Below are 15,423 nucleotides of genomic sequence, written 5' to 3' on the forward strand. Positions count from 1 at the left end.
TTTTTGAGACAGAGTCTTGCTCTGTCACCTGGGCTAGAGTGCTGTGGCATCAGCGTAGCTCACAGCAACCTCAAAGTCCTGGGTTCAAGTGATTCTCCTGCCTCAGCCTCCTGAGTAGCTGAGATTACAGGTGCATGCCAACACGGCCAGCTAATTTTTTCTACTTTAGTATAGAAGTGGTCTGGCTCTTGCTCAGGCTGGTCTTGAACGCCTAAGTTCAAGTGATCCTCCTGCCTCGGCCTCCCAGAGTGCTAGGAGACATGTGGTCTTGCAAGAAGATTAGCCTGTCCTATTGACCAGTCTTGGCTGCTTAATCCCAAGCATCCTCATCATTTTGTCCAGTTGGTTTCACTAGACATCTGCTGTAATTGATTGACTAGGTTTCATGAAGCTGTTGTGGATAATACCAATGCTGGACCACTGAACAGACACCATTAGCTTTTTTTGATGAATATTCACTTATGGACTATGTTTTGGCACTTCATTTTTATCCAACCATTGAGCCGAATGCTTGCAATTGTCAAAAAGAATCCATTTTTCATCACACATAACAATGTGCTGTAGAGGTAGTTTGCCTTTATGTCGTGACAGTAAAGAAAAGCAAGCTTCAAGACAATTTCTTTTCTGATGCTCATTTAATTCATGCGGTACCCATCTATCCAGCTTCTTTACCTTGCTCAGTTGTTTCAAATGGTCCAATATTGTCAGAATAGTAATGTCAAACCTTGCTGCTAATTCACGCACAGGTTAAGATGGATTTGCTTCCACCACAGCTTTCAGTTCATCATTATCCACCTTGGTCTCAGGTCACCCACATGGCTCATTTCCAAGCTTAAAATCACCGGAATGGAACTTCTCAAACCATTGGCATACTGTGCATTCATTAGCCACATCCTTTCCAAACACTTCATTGATATTTCAAGCTGTCTATGCTACTTTGGTTCGACAATGGAACTCCTACTCGAAAATAATATGAAGTTTTGACTTATCCATGGTTTCACCAAAATTGCTCTAAAAATTTTTTTTTGAAAAATAATCACAAGCCAAAACATGATTTTGAAAGAATGAGGATGTACTTCACAGTAAAAACAAAAACAAAAATAAATGTCAAAGTGAAATGTCAGAGATATCAGCTGTCAAACTTAGTACTTAAGGAAATCAGACATTCCATACTTAATAACCTTATAGTATTTACATTCTCAAAATACACTATCCTGTGTGGTGTGGTCTAGGAATCATTCTTTGACTTGGGATTTGAGATATTTCTGAATTCACCTAGGAATTAGAACTCTAAAGGTAGAGTGGCATAGCCAACCCCATATTGGAGTTGTTGCCAAAGAAGACAGATTTAACTGAAGATTAGTGGTTTGACCCTAAAGCAGAATTAATTCAGCTAATGTACATATGCTTCATTGCATTGAATAGAATTTTATGCTCGTGTAGACAATGTAACTTCCCTGAAATACATCATTGACTTCAAAGTGTGATTCAGAAAAGCCATACTTCAACTTTGAACTGGGTCATATACTTGGTTTTTTTTTAAATAGAGATGAGGTCTTGCTATGTTGTCCAGGCTGGTCTTGAACTCCTGGCCTCAAGCATTCCTCCCGCCTTGGCCTCCCAAAGTGCTAGGAATACAGGGGTGAGCCACCGCACCCGGCCATGGATCATATACTTTTAAAATCTTCATCAAATAATGAACAAAGGCAGTCTTAGAAAATTTAGGAGTAAGTGTATAGACCAGAGAGTTAATAAGCAATTTAAAGTTATTATTTTAATAATGAAATTGAGATACCAGGTTATAAAAAGTACTACTTGCAGAAATGTATATACACTAAGTACTTTATATAAAGTTTTTCAAATATTCTTAAAAATACCTTGGAGTGATTTGCTCAAGATGCGGTGAACCCAGCCTGAGCAAGAGTGAGACCCTGTCTCTACTAAAAATGGGAAAGAAAAAAAAAGTTTAGCTGGGTGTGGTGGTGCATGCCTGTAGTCCCAGCTACTCGGGAAGCTGAGCCAGGAGGATTGCTTGAGCCCAGGAGTTTGAGGTTGCTGTGAGCTAGGCTGATGCCACGGCACTCTAGCCCAGGCTACAGAGTCAGACTCGTCTCCAAAAAAAAAAAAAAAAAAAAAATGCTATGTATAAATACCAAGTACTATCATAGAAAATCTTTCTCTGTATATTACTCTCTTTTTTTTTATTTGAGGCCTGACTATCCTCTTCCTAACCCAAATATTGATTAAAAGAAAAAAAGCAATATTTATCTAATTCTGTCATTGAGAATGTTTTAGAGCAAAAATTATACCAGTTTTTATAGGTGTCTTGGTGAAGAGGTATAAGTATTTCCATTTTTATGGTAAATATAAGTTCAAGGCAGGGCGCGGTGGCTCACACCTGTAATCCTAGCACTCTGGGAGGCCGAGGCGGGTGGATCATTTGAGCTCAGCAGTTCGAGACCAGCCTGAGCAAGAGCGAGACCCCGTCTCTACTAAAAATAGAAAGAAATTATCTGGCCAACTAAAATATATATAGAAAAAATTAGCCGGGCATAGTCCCAGCTACTCGGGAGGCTGAGGCAAGTAGGATTGCTTAAGCCCAGGAGTTTGAGGTTGCTGTGAGCTAGGCTAACGCCATGGCACTCACTCTAGCCTGGGCAACAAAGTGAGACTCTGTCTCAAAAAAAAAAAAATATATATATATATAAGTTCAACAGGAACAAAGAACTTTAAATTACATATCAGGTCCAAACCAAAGCAAAGAAACTATCTGTATATTGTCATAGAAAACCAGCTATATGGCCAGAAGTGCTGGTTATTATGGTTTGAGTTGAAGGTATATGGTGAGACTGGTATCCAAGGTTGCCTGCCTGCCTGTACACATCACCGCATTCTAGGTGTTTATCTTCAACTTGATAATTGGAATGTTAGTGTATCCATAAATGATTGGTTGGGTTATGTATGTATGTGGCGATGATCAGTTCACACATTAACCAAATTCACCATTGACTGAGGTATAAAACCCATATGTTAGTTTATAGTGAGAAATACTAGCCTGAGGAAGACCAGATACACTGGTTTACTGATGAGTGCAGTGTTCCTTTAAGTTACCTCTTATTTAAAGATGGATTTAGAAGAAGACTGTGTTATGTGGTGGATATGTAGGGAAAAAACTCATAGTAAAATGTTTTCTACTTAAATTAGTTAGAGGCATTTCTTTCCTCTTTAGAGGAATTCTTGTCACATAGACATGTTCATGGGCTGGATGCTTTCTACTGTAGTAGTGCGAGCATTGTGCTAAAAGTGTTTGCCTCAGTGGTTCTTCCTTTTGCATGCCTCCATTATTGACCATCTGCCTGCCAATGGACCGCTTCAGTTGTTCCTATTATCTAGTCTCTTAAACCACTTGTATCTTGATTGCATATATTACTGTTCATAATGGAAGGGTGGGGATGAGACTGACGATCTCAAGATTACCTCTGTTTATTGCCTACATGTATGATCCTTACACTTAGGTACCGGGAAGCCAGTGTTGAAGTGATGGAGGTAATGTCTCATTTTGCTGTGATTGAACGTGCCAGCATCGATGAAGCTTATGTAGATCTGACCAGTGCTGTACAAGACAGACTACAAAAGCTACAGGGTCAGCCTATCTCAGCAGACTTGTTGCCAAGCACTTACATTGAAGGGTTGCCCAAAGACCCTACAACAGCAGAAGAGACTGTTCAGAAAGGTACTTCCATAGCATCATATTTCCTCTGCTTCCTGCCTTTGGAACCTGCTTGGCTTGGTCATGCTGGGTTTTGGAATGCTTGAAAGGAAACTTAAACTACAGCCTGAATGAATCACAAGGACTCACATGGAAGGATATACAAATTCTCTTATCTTTCCAGTTATATGAATGTTGAGAAGCTATGAACGCTATACTAAAGTAAATTTCTCTTTATATATAGCTAGGGCAGCTTAGTTTTATCAATAGAAGATAGAAGGCTGACTGGGGACTTCCATCATTTGTAGGTTACTTTATATTATTGTAACTTAATTTCTTGGTTTCTTCATCTGTAAGAAGGGTGAACTTTTATAAGTTATACAGTATTGCTTTGTGTATGTGCTTTTAAATTTGTGCTTTTTAACTACAAGATGACTTTGTGCCATTATAGATCTCATTCTTTTTCTTCATTTTCCTTCCATGGTCATTTTAGAGAACTATCCATGTGGCTGTATTTATAATAAATAACGGCTTTTATCTGCAGAAAAATCCATGGTCTAGATTGGACCATGTTTACAGATCATTCTCCCTAGTGATGAGTTCATTGGTTGTTTTTAACACACTGCTGTTTGTATGATAAATGTCCTTATTTATTCTCTTTTGAACCTATGCAAGGGTTTCTCTGGGAAATATTTTCAAGAGTGGACTACTAGGTCATAAGATATACATATATATTAATACTTAGTTTCACTAAGTACTGCCAAATTGCTGAAACAGTTTGTATTCTCTCTGGCAATCTGTTAGAGTTCCTGTTTTCTCCATGCTCTTAATAATAATTGGTATCATGTAATATTTGCCAATGTGATGACTATGAAGTGGTATTTTTGGGGTTTTTTTGTTTGTTTGTTTTCCTTTAATTTGCATTTCTCTGATCATTGAGATTGAGGATCTCTTCATGTACTTACTGGCCAACTGAGTTTCTGCTTCTGTGATTTGCTTATTAAAATCTTTGTCCATTTTTTCCATTGAAAAATCTATTTATATTTTGATTTTTAAGAGTTCCTTTGTATATCCTAGTTATTAATCCCTTGTATTTTTTTTAAATGGGATATGTTGCTTAGGCTAGAGAGTGCAGTGGCTATTCATAGGTGCAATTATAGCACACTGTAGTCTAATACTCCTGGGCTCAAGCAATCCTCCTGCCTTGGCCTCCTGGATAGTTGGGAGTACAGGGATGTGCTACCATGCCTGGTTCTCCCTTGTCTATTTTTGGCACTGTATATATATTCTCCAAAGTCTGTCATCTGTCTGTTAACTTTGTTTATGTTATACTTTGTTAAACAAAAATTCTTACTTTTTTAGTCTATCAATTTTTCACTTCATGGTTTCTGCATTTTGAATCTTGTTTAAGAAATCTATTTCTACCAGAAGTTCACAAAGACATTTTCCTACATTTTCTTCTATTTGCCTTATAGTTTATTTTTACATCATTCAGTGATACAGAGTTCACCTTTTTATTTGATTTAAGATAGGGAGCCACCTTAATTCTCTTTATAGTGAGCCAGTTTTCCCAACACTTATTTTACTAAATAGGTTATTCTTTCCTCACCTTCTCATGTATAAGTGAGCCTTATTCTGTAATATTCCATTAGCCTGTCTGCTCTGGCTCCAGGAACACATTTTTTTTCGTTCAGGAAACTGAGTCTGAACTTGTTTTTATTACTGCTGTTTGGAGTATGTCTTAATATTTGATAAGGAATTCCCTCTACTTTTGTTTTTCAAAATTGTCTTAGCTATTTATACACCTTTATTGTTCATTACTCATTTTGGAATACATTAGTTGACTTCCTCAAAAAAATCCTTACTGAATTTACATGTTTAGAGAGGATAGTTATCTTAATTTTAAATTATCTGATCCATAAATATGTCTCATCAATTTTTTAGGTCTTCATTTATATCCCTTTTAATGTTTTTTTTTTTTTTTTTTTTTTCTTGAAACTGAGTCTTGCTCTGTCCCCAGGCTGGAGTGCATGATGTCATCATAGCTCACTGTAACCTCCAACTCCTGGGCTCAAATGATCTTCCTGCCTCAGCCTCCTGGTTTGCTGGGAGTACAGGCATGTGACATCACGCCTGGGTAATTTTTTTCATGTTAGTAGAGATGGGGTCTCCCTCTTGCTCAGGGCTGGTCTTGACCTCCTGACCTCAAGTGATCTTCCTGCCTTGGCCTCCCAGAGTGCTAAGACTACAGGTGTGAGCCACCATGCTCTGCCACTTTTAAGGTTTTTTTTTAAAAACTAAGAATTTTATTTATGTCTTATAATGTTTTTGCTTCTGAGATCTGGAAGGTATGTTATTTTCATTTTTTCTTTCTCATGTAAACTTTTTTTTAAAATAATCTGTGGATTTTTAATTTATTTATTCATTCATTCATTTATTTGTTTTTGAGACAGGATTTTGCTCTGTCCCCCATGGTTAGAGTGAGTGCAGTGGTGTGATCATAGCTCACTGCAACCTCAAACTCCTGGGCTCTGGTGATCCTCTTGCCTCAGCCTCCCATGTAGCTGGGAATACAGGTATGCACCACCACACCTGGCTAATTTTTGTATTTTTTGTAGAGACAGGATGTCACTCTTGCTCAAGCTGGTCTCGAACTCCTGACCTCAAGCGATCCTCCTGCCTTGGCCTCCTAGATTGTTAGGATTACAGGCATGAGCCACGGCACCCAGCCAATTGTGCAATTGTGGCTTTCTATGAACAGAGGTTCTTAATTTTAATTTGGTCCAATTTATCTTTTTTTTTTCCCCCTTCATGGAGAGTACTATTTATGTCCTATTTAAGAAGTCTTCACATATCTGAAGGTCATGAAGATATTCTTCTGTTTTATACTGGAAGTATTATTGTTCTGGCGTTTTACATTTAGATCTACAATCCTGTGTGTGTTGTGTGAGTAAGGATCAATATTCCTTTTTTTTATTATGAGTATTCAATTGTTACATCTTTACTAAAGCTTTACTTTTCTCTATAAATATCTTGTGCATTCATTTGTTATATTAGTTCTTGGATGCTTTAAACTTTTGATTGGTATTATGATTTTATATACCTTTAAAACTTTGTACTTCGTTATTGACATGTAGGGGAATGACAAATGATTTTTAAATAAGTTCATCTTTATTTACTTGATCTACCAGACAAAAACTTATGATATAATCTGTATGAAGTGCTTTAATAAATAAAATGTACTTGAAGGCTAAAAATGTTTTCTTTAGACTACAATAAAGTTAGGGCAATAAACAACTTGCTTTTTTGGTAATATTATAATAGTTATGACAGATTTAGATTCCAGATCTAAGAATTTATATAAGAATAGGTCATTTTTAAAGTTGAATATTATGAAAGTAGTAGTCAGTTGTATCTCCCAGAGCAAAGAATTCTACACCTAGAGGCTTTTCAACAGAGTGTCTCCATCTTTTTCCTAGGCATTTCCTAGTGCTTTCCATAATTTAAAACAGTGTGTCTGTTATATTTAAAACAGGCTATATTTAAAACAGTGTATCTCTTCTTTTCATTTGTAACATATAATTTGGAACTATTATTTTGTAACATTATTCAGAAGAGCTCTTTCAATAAAAGCCTTTGAAGGTTGACCATTAACCCAAAGGAAACTGTGTGGACACAAATCTGTAACAAGTTAACTTCTTGGGGAAACTAATCTGCGTTGTTACTTATAGAAACAGTACAGATTTGTCCACAAAAAGCTCTAAGAGAATTTAAGCTTATTTCTAGTTACAGTGATGAATTTTCCATGGGTTCCATGTTTTAAAATAAGATGTAGGATGTAAAGTTTGCTTTTGCTGGAACAGTTATATATACACCTTTTTTTTTTTAATGAAGGGGTGGGAGGTTGTGAGGAGGGGGTGTTCAGTTGCCTGGTTTGTTTTTGTTGAGACAGTCTCAGTCTGCTGCCCTGGAGTACAGTGGCATCATTGTAGCTCACTGCAACCTCCAACTCCTGGGCTCTAAGTGATCCTCCTGCCTCAGCCTCCCAGGTAGCTGGGACTGCAGGTGCACACCACAATGCCCGGCTGTTTTTTTTTTTTTTTTTTTCCCTTTTTGGTAGAGACGGGGTCTCACTGTTGCTCAGGCTAGTCTCGAACTCCTGAGCTCAAGCAATTCTCCCACCTTGGCCTCCCAGAGTGCTAGAATTACAGGCGTGAGCCACCTCACCCAGTCTGTATATACCTTTAATGCCTTGTGCTGAAGGGTAGTAGTAGAACTGCCGGTAGGGGGGCGGGATTGGGACTTAGTAATTATTTTATTCTCTGATCCTGATAATACAGAGTTTGTCGAGCTGGAGGCTGTAGATCCTTTAGTTCTCTGGGGAAAATATAATGGACAGTAAAAATATGCCACTTATAAAGGAGGCAAAGTTATATCACATAGTGAAAATGTCAAGATTTTATTCTGGAATTAGAGTCAGAAGTTTAATTATAATAAGGAAAGTTTTCTTTGGTGTAGCTTTGTGTACCATATCTTATTGCATAGCTTTTTTTACATATTTGGAATTGTTTTTATAATGCTTTGAGTCTGTGGTTCTTTAAAGTTTTTTGAGGGTTATATATTCTTTTGAAAATATTAAAGCTGTAGTCCCTTGCTTGCCTCAGAAAAATACATGTCTACACATAAGACAGTTTTACGTGCAGTTTCCAGGAGATTTACCAACTCTCTGAAAGCCACATACCTCAAAATTAGAGCTAGTCTTATACATTATGTGGATTTCAGCTGCAAAGCATTGTTGAAGAGCTTTGATACATATATCTGGCTGAGCCGGACTTGGTGGCTGCACCTGTAGTCCCAGCTACTCCGGAGGCTGAGGTGGGGAGGATCACTTGAGCCCGGGAGTTCTGGGCTATAGTGTGCTCTGCCGATTGGGTGTCTGCATTAAGTTCGGCATCAATATGGTGACCTCCTGGGAGCAGGGGACCACCAGGTTGCCTAAGGGAGGGGTGAACCAGCCCAGGTCGGAAACAGAACAGGTCAAAACTCCTGTGCCGATTAGTAGTGGGATCAAACCTGTGAATAGCCACTGCACTCCAGCCTGGGCAACATAGTGAGACCCCATTTCTTGGGGGAAAAAAGATATCTCTGGCTGAAGATGATGGTATATACCTTCCTTGGCAGCCAAATGTTAATTCAGATGGACAGGCTCCTCTTTCTTCTACACCTACCTGTCTTAACTATGTACATTTTTATTAAAATATGCCTGTTTATAAAGAATTCTATTCCTGTGTGTATCTTATGTATCTGTTGCTTTAGTGTGTCCAACTTAAATATTAAGCTCTCAGATGCAGTGACATTATGTGTAGTGTTCAGAACAATGCAATGTCTAGGAAGTGGTTTATAATGATATTTCTTACCATATTCCTAAGTTTTTGTATGGTGTGTGCAACAATGCCAAAACTGATAACAGAAATTAGCTGGTCTAAATGGATATAACCTTCCAGAAATTATTTTCACGGATGTGACATATTTCAAATGTAGGAAGGGAGGCCATATATTTGTAATATTTTGATACTAGGGTTTCTGTTCCACTTTGCCATCTTCCTTCTTAATGGACTAAGAGCTGGCAGTCCAGCTTAGCCATCCTGCATTTGCAACTTTGTACTTTCTGTTCTGTAATAGTTATGTAAAGCTTGGCACAGTGGCTCACATCTGTAATCCCAGCACGAGGCTAGGAGTTTGAGGCTGTAGTGAGCTATGATGGCACCATTGTAGTCCAACCTGGGTGACAGAGTGAGACCCTGTCTCTCTAAAAACAAAAAAAAGTTATGTATGTGGAAAGTTTAAGTAGTAGGGTTTACTTAAAATAATTCTCAAAAATTTCCAGCATGGCCTGGCATGGTGGCTCATGCCTATAATCCGAGCACTCTAGGAGGCCGAGGCTGGAGAATCACTTGAGCTCAGAAGTTTGAGACCAGTTGAACTAGAGCAAGACTCCGTCTCTACCAAAAAGAAAGAAAAAAAATAAAATAAAAATAGAAAATTAGCCAGGCATTGTGGTGAGAGCCTGTACTCCCAGTTACTCAAGAGGCTGAGGCAGGGGGATCGCTTGAGCCCAGGAGTTTGAGGCTGCAGTGAGCTACGATAACCCCACTGCACTCTACCCAGGGCGACAGAGTGAGACTTTGTCTCAAAAAAAAAAAAAAAAAAGGCCGGGCACAGTGGCTCATGCCTGTAATCCTAGCACTCTGGGAGGCCGAGGCGGGTGGATCGCTCGAGGTCAGGAGTTTGAGACCAGCCTGAGCAAGAGCGAGACCCCGTCTCTACTAAAAATAGAAAGAAATTATCTGGCCAACTAAAAATATGTATAGAAAAAAAATTAGCCGGGCATGGTGGCGCATGCCTATAGTCCCAGCTACTCGGGAGGCTGAGGCAGGAGGATCGCTTAAGCCCAGGAGTTTGAGGTTGCTGTGAGCTAGGCTAATGCCATGGCACTCACTCTAGCCCGGGCAACAAAGCAAGACTCTATCTCAAAAAAAAAAAAAAAAGTATATAAAAAAAATTTCCAGCATGAAAATCTTCCCATTATTGCTATTTTATAACTAATTTGTTGGCTAAGAACTCAATTTGTTTTCTCTTCACTTTGCTTGCTCTTAATTGATTTCTTTCTAAGCACATATTGAACATCTTCTGAATGGATATTATATGCAACAGTTGTAAATAGTATAAGAAATTACAGATTAACTTTCAAAAAAAAGTAGGTTGTGCGAGTTGGAGAGACTCCTTGTTGGCTTTGAAGACATAGGCTGCCATGTTCTGAGAGTGCCTTTGGAGAAGGCCACATGGCTAGCCTCTGAGAGTTGTAACTCTGCTGTTAGCCAGTGAGAAAATGGGGACCTTAATCCTTTAGCCACAAGGAGGTAGATTCTGCCAACAACTAGAGGGAGCTTGGAAGGCACTAACCAGTTTGTAGCACAAACGTAGCACAGATGAGGGCATACCTTTTATTAGTACAGGGACTTCTCTTGTAGTTGTCAGAGTTGTGGAGTCCAGCTAGCTAGAGGTTTATCAGTTTAACCTCAAAGTTTGGGCACAAGTCATCAATGTTCACTCTCATGCCAGTTCTATTCAACATTGTATTGGAAGTTCAAGACAGTATAATCAAACAGAAGAGGAAATAAAAGGTACACAGATGTGAAGAAAGAACTATCTCTCTTTACAAGTGACATGACCATGTTTGTAGAAAATTCTAAGGAATCTACCCCACAGCAGAATAAGTGAGTTTTTAGCTAGGTTGCAAGGGTGAAGGTAAATATGGAATAATAGTAATTCTACATACTAAAATGAAAAATGGGAAATTGAAATTTAAAAATGAGTATTATTTATAATAGCATTAAAAATCATGAAGTAGGTCAGGCATGGTGACTCACGTCTGTAATCCTAGCACTTTGGGTGACGAAGGCAGAAGGATCACTTGAGCCCAAGAGTTCAAGACCAGCTTGGGCAACATATGGAGACCCTGTCTCTACCAAAATAAAAATAAGATTATCCAGTGTGGTGGCACATGCCTGTAGTCCTACCTACTCAGGAGGCTAAAGCTGAAGGATCACATGAGCCCAGGAGTTAGAGGTTACAGTGAGCTACCATCTTGCCACTGCACTCCGGCCTGGACTACAGAACAAGACCTTGTTTCTTAAAAAAAAAAAAAAAAGAAGAGGCACAGATTAATGGTATAGAATAGAAAGTATACAAGTAGATCCTTGCATTTTATTTTTGGCCAATTGGTTTCCACAACGGTGCCAAGATAATTCAACAGGAAAAGAAAAGTCTTTCTCAGCTTTCACAGGCATTTAACACCAAAACTATCTGATTAGGTTTGGGGGGGAGGGGTTGTGAGTTTTTTGGTGGTTTTTTTTTTTGTTGTTTGTTTGTTTGTTTGTTTTGAGACAAAGTCTCTCTCTGTTGCCTGGGCTACAGTGCCATGGCATCAGCATAGTTTACAGCAACCTCAGACTCCTGGGCTCAAGCAATCCTCCTGGCTCAGCCTCCCACGTAGCTGGTACTATAGGTGTGTGTCACCACACCCAGCTAATTTCTTTCTATTTTTTTAGTAGAGACGGGATCTCACTCTTGCTCAGGCTGGTCTCGAATTCTTGAACTCAAGTGATCCTCCTGCCTCAGCCTCCCAGAGTGCTAGGATTACAGGTGTGAGCCACCACACCAGGCCCCAAAACTATCTGAATTTTCTCCCTGTAGTCTACTTCAAAGTATTGAAGAAAAATCAAAATTTCACTGATCATTCTTATCAACTAGAAAAGAGGTATAAAAAACACTTTGGGAGGCTGAGGCGGGTAGATTGCTCGAGGTCAGGAGTTCAAGACCAGCCTCAGCAAGAGTGAGACCCCGTCTCTACTAAAAATAGAAAGAAATTATCTGGTCAACTAAAATACATATATAGAAAAAATTAGCCGGGCATGGTGGCGCATGCCTGTAGTCCCAGCTACTGGGGAGGCTGAGGCAGGAGGATCGCTTAAGTCCAGGAGTTTGAGGTTGCTGTGAGCTAGGCTGACGCCACGGCACTCACTCTAGCCTGGGCAACACAGCGAGACTCTGTCTCAAAAAAAAAAAAAAAGCATTGTAGGAAAACAAGGGAAAGCGCTTATCTTCTGTAGTCATGTTCACTTCATATGGATATAGGGTGACAGAGGAGTGCCACATTACTCAATCCAGGAGAGTAATGATGAAAAAAATCTAAAGCAGAGAAAATTTAGCTCTGTTTAAAAAGAGTCTTAGGCCAGGTGCAGTAGCTTATACCTATAATCCTAGCACTGTGGAAGGCAGAGGTGGGAGGATCACTTGAGCTCAGAAGTTCAAGACCAGCCTGAATAAGAGGGATACCCCGTCTCTACTAAAAATACAAAAATTAGCTGGGCGTTGTGGTGAGCGCCTCTAGTCCCAGCTACCCAGGAGGCTGAGGCAAGAGGATTGCTTGAACCCAGGAGTTTGAGGTTGTGGTGAGCTATGATGACACCACTGCACTCTATCCAGGGTGATAAAGCGAGTGAGACTGTCTTCAAAAAAAAAAAAAGAGTCTGGAAAAACCCACAATTACAAAAATTTATTAATATTTTTCTGTTTCCCAAACCCAACAAATACTAATAAATTGTTTAAATGATGGCTGTCATAATAGTATTTATTCTTAATATGTATAAGGCCAAGGAGCTTTATAAAGAGATTTATCTTTTAATCCTCACAGCAACCCTGTGAGTTGCAGTTTGAAGATAAGGAAACTGAAGCTTAAAGGATTATGTAACTTGTCCAGAGTCACATGGTTAGTAAGCTAAAGGACTTTAGTGGAGCACCCCAAATTAGCCAGAATAGTTGGAAGAGAGGATTTCATGATAGATGAGATTTGAGATAAGCCCTAAAGTATAGATAAGATATATTTAAGCAAAGGAGAGGAGAACAGAGGTAAGAAATAAGAGCAGGGAGGCAGAATAAGTGATGTCTTAAGGTAGAAACATGGTATGTTCAGGAAATTGTAATGGTAGTTTTGAACAGCAGATAAGATGGATAACATTGGTATTTAAAGATACTTAAGCTGAGGGTATTGTGTAAATTGCATTCAGGGAGAGAGGGTGGTTTAGGAGGTAAGGTGGTCTAGGCATGAATAAAAAGCCTTGGTCTTTTTCAAGGTTGTCATTAAAAAAAAGAATACAGAAAACGTAAATAAAATAGAGTGGGTTGCAATGGATATGTGAAATATTTTGAAGTAAGCTTTGTTGACTAAATGGCTACATAATGGGAAATGAAAGAAAAGAAGCCAATATTATTTGGATTTTAAACCTTTAATAGAAATAGGGAGTTGGTTGGGAGAGAGAACCTTTGAGGAGATGTAAGTTTGATTTTAGTTATGTTCAGCTTGAAACTATAATGAAAAATTTGAGAAGAGTTATTTTGTAGGGAGGTGGAGATAAGGGATTAGAGTTTAAGTAAGTTTGGGGGTAGAGAGAGAAATTTACATGTACTCAGCATAAGTAAAATATTTTCAAGGCCCAGAGTCCAAAGGTACATCTAACTTAAACAGCTTGTCACGAGAATAAATTTTATAGTGCCTCTGAATGGATTTTAAGCTACTCAACTGGAACTAGCCTCTAAAAGTACGTAAATGCTAATTTAAGTTTATATTGAAGCTTGAATTAATTATGAATAGTTTCTAATTGAATAACAATAGATTTCTTGGAGATGTCCAAGGGGAAGTACAAGGAAGAAAATGCAATAGAACTACGGAGAGAAAATGTATTTTTTAAATCACTGCTCATGAAAGATGACATTAATACAAAATATTTGTTACCTATTAGCACCATAAGGTTCAGCCTTATGTAGGCGTGGTGTGTGCCTGTAGTCCCAGCTACTCTGGAGGCTAAGGCAGGAGGATTGCTTGCACCCAGAAGTTTGAGTCAGTCTATCCTGGCAACCTAGCTAGATCCCATCTCTCTCTCTTTTTTTTTTTTTTTTTTTGAGTCAGGGTCTTACTCTGTTGCCTGGGCTAGAGAGCAGTGGTATCTTTGTAGCTCACAGCAACCTCAAATTCCTGGGGTCCAGCGATCCTCCTGCCTCAGCCTCCTGAGTAGCTGGGACTATAGGCACACACCGCCACACCTGGCTAATTTTTGTATTTTCTGTTGAGATGGGTCTTGCTCATGCTCAGGCTGGTCTTGAACTTCTGGCCTCAAGCGATCTTCCCACCTTGACCTCCCAAAGTGCTAGTATTGCCGGTGTGAGCCACTGAGCCTGGTCTGACCCCATCTCTTAAGAAAAAAGAAAATGTGCAAAAAGGGTTAGCATCTACTGAAGCTGAGGCTTCTGGAAGTGGTCTGAAGGAGAAACTGATCTTTCTTGCAAGCAATCTTCTAAACTGGCTGCCATGGAGTCTTCTAAACGTGCATATCTAAAATACCTGAAATCTAAGCATTTCTGCATTACATAGCACAATTAAATGATTTTTAAAAATGCCTAAATGTGACCTCAACTTTTTCAGAGAAGATGCGAAAAGAAGGTTTATTTCAATGGCTTCATTCTCTCCGGTTCGATGACATGCCCTCTCCAGACCTGAAGCTCACCGTGGGAGCAGTGATTGTGGAAGAAATGAGGGCAGCCATAGAGAAGCAGACTGGTTTTCAGTGTTCAGCTGGAATCTCACATAATAAGGTGAAGGCCAATAGTAGATTTCAAAGAGAAATAGCCATATCTTTACTTAAATACACTAAGGATAGCGGGACATTTAAATTATTACACATATACTTTTAAATGGGTTTCTGCTTAAAATTCATGTTGAGGCCCACATAAAAGCTTAAGTAATTCTTTAACATGGGAATTGACATTAAATATGTACTTTCCTAAAAAGCAGGCTAAAAAATTACAGAAAATGCTTATTTATATAGTTCCATTTAAAGTATAGTCAGCCCTCCATATCTGCAGGTTCTACATCTGTGGATTCAACTGACCACAGATTGCAAATATTTGGTGGAAAAAAACCCAATAAAACAATAACGAGAAATAATACAAATGAACAAACAGTACAGTATAACAACTATTTACATAGCATTTACATTGTACAGTATTGGGGATTATAAGTAATCTAGAGATGGTTTAAAGTATACAGGAGGATGTGCATAGATTATATGCAAATACTACACATTTTATATAACAGA

The 15,423-nt window shown here is 38.8% G+C and overlaps 1 protein-coding gene across 4 annotated transcripts in view; it reads left to right on the forward strand.

Annotated features, from left to right (window-relative positions):
• POLH (DNA polymerase eta) overlaps positions 1-15,423 on the forward strand; it is a 37,168-nt gene that overhangs the window by 7,212 nt on the left and 14,533 nt on the right. For 2 of the 4 annotated variants that reach the window (XM_045542034.1, XM_045542033.1), the window contains exons 4-5: positions 3,516-3,733; positions 14,751-14,920. In XM_045542034.1, coding sequence (XP_045397990.1) covers positions 3,516-3,733; positions 14,751-14,920 — 388 coding nt within the window. The remainder of the gene's footprint in view (positions 1-3,515; positions 3,734-14,750; positions 14,921-15,423) is intronic. The other 2 variants (XM_045542035.1, XM_045542036.1) reach the window with 1 other exon arrangement.

This window comes from Lemur catta, chromosome 2 (assembly GCF_020740605.2).
Source record: "Lemur catta isolate mLemCat1 chromosome 2, mLemCat1.pri, whole genome shotgun sequence".
Taxonomy (NCBI): domain Eukaryota; kingdom Metazoa; phylum Chordata; class Mammalia; order Primates; family Lemuridae; genus Lemur; species Lemur catta.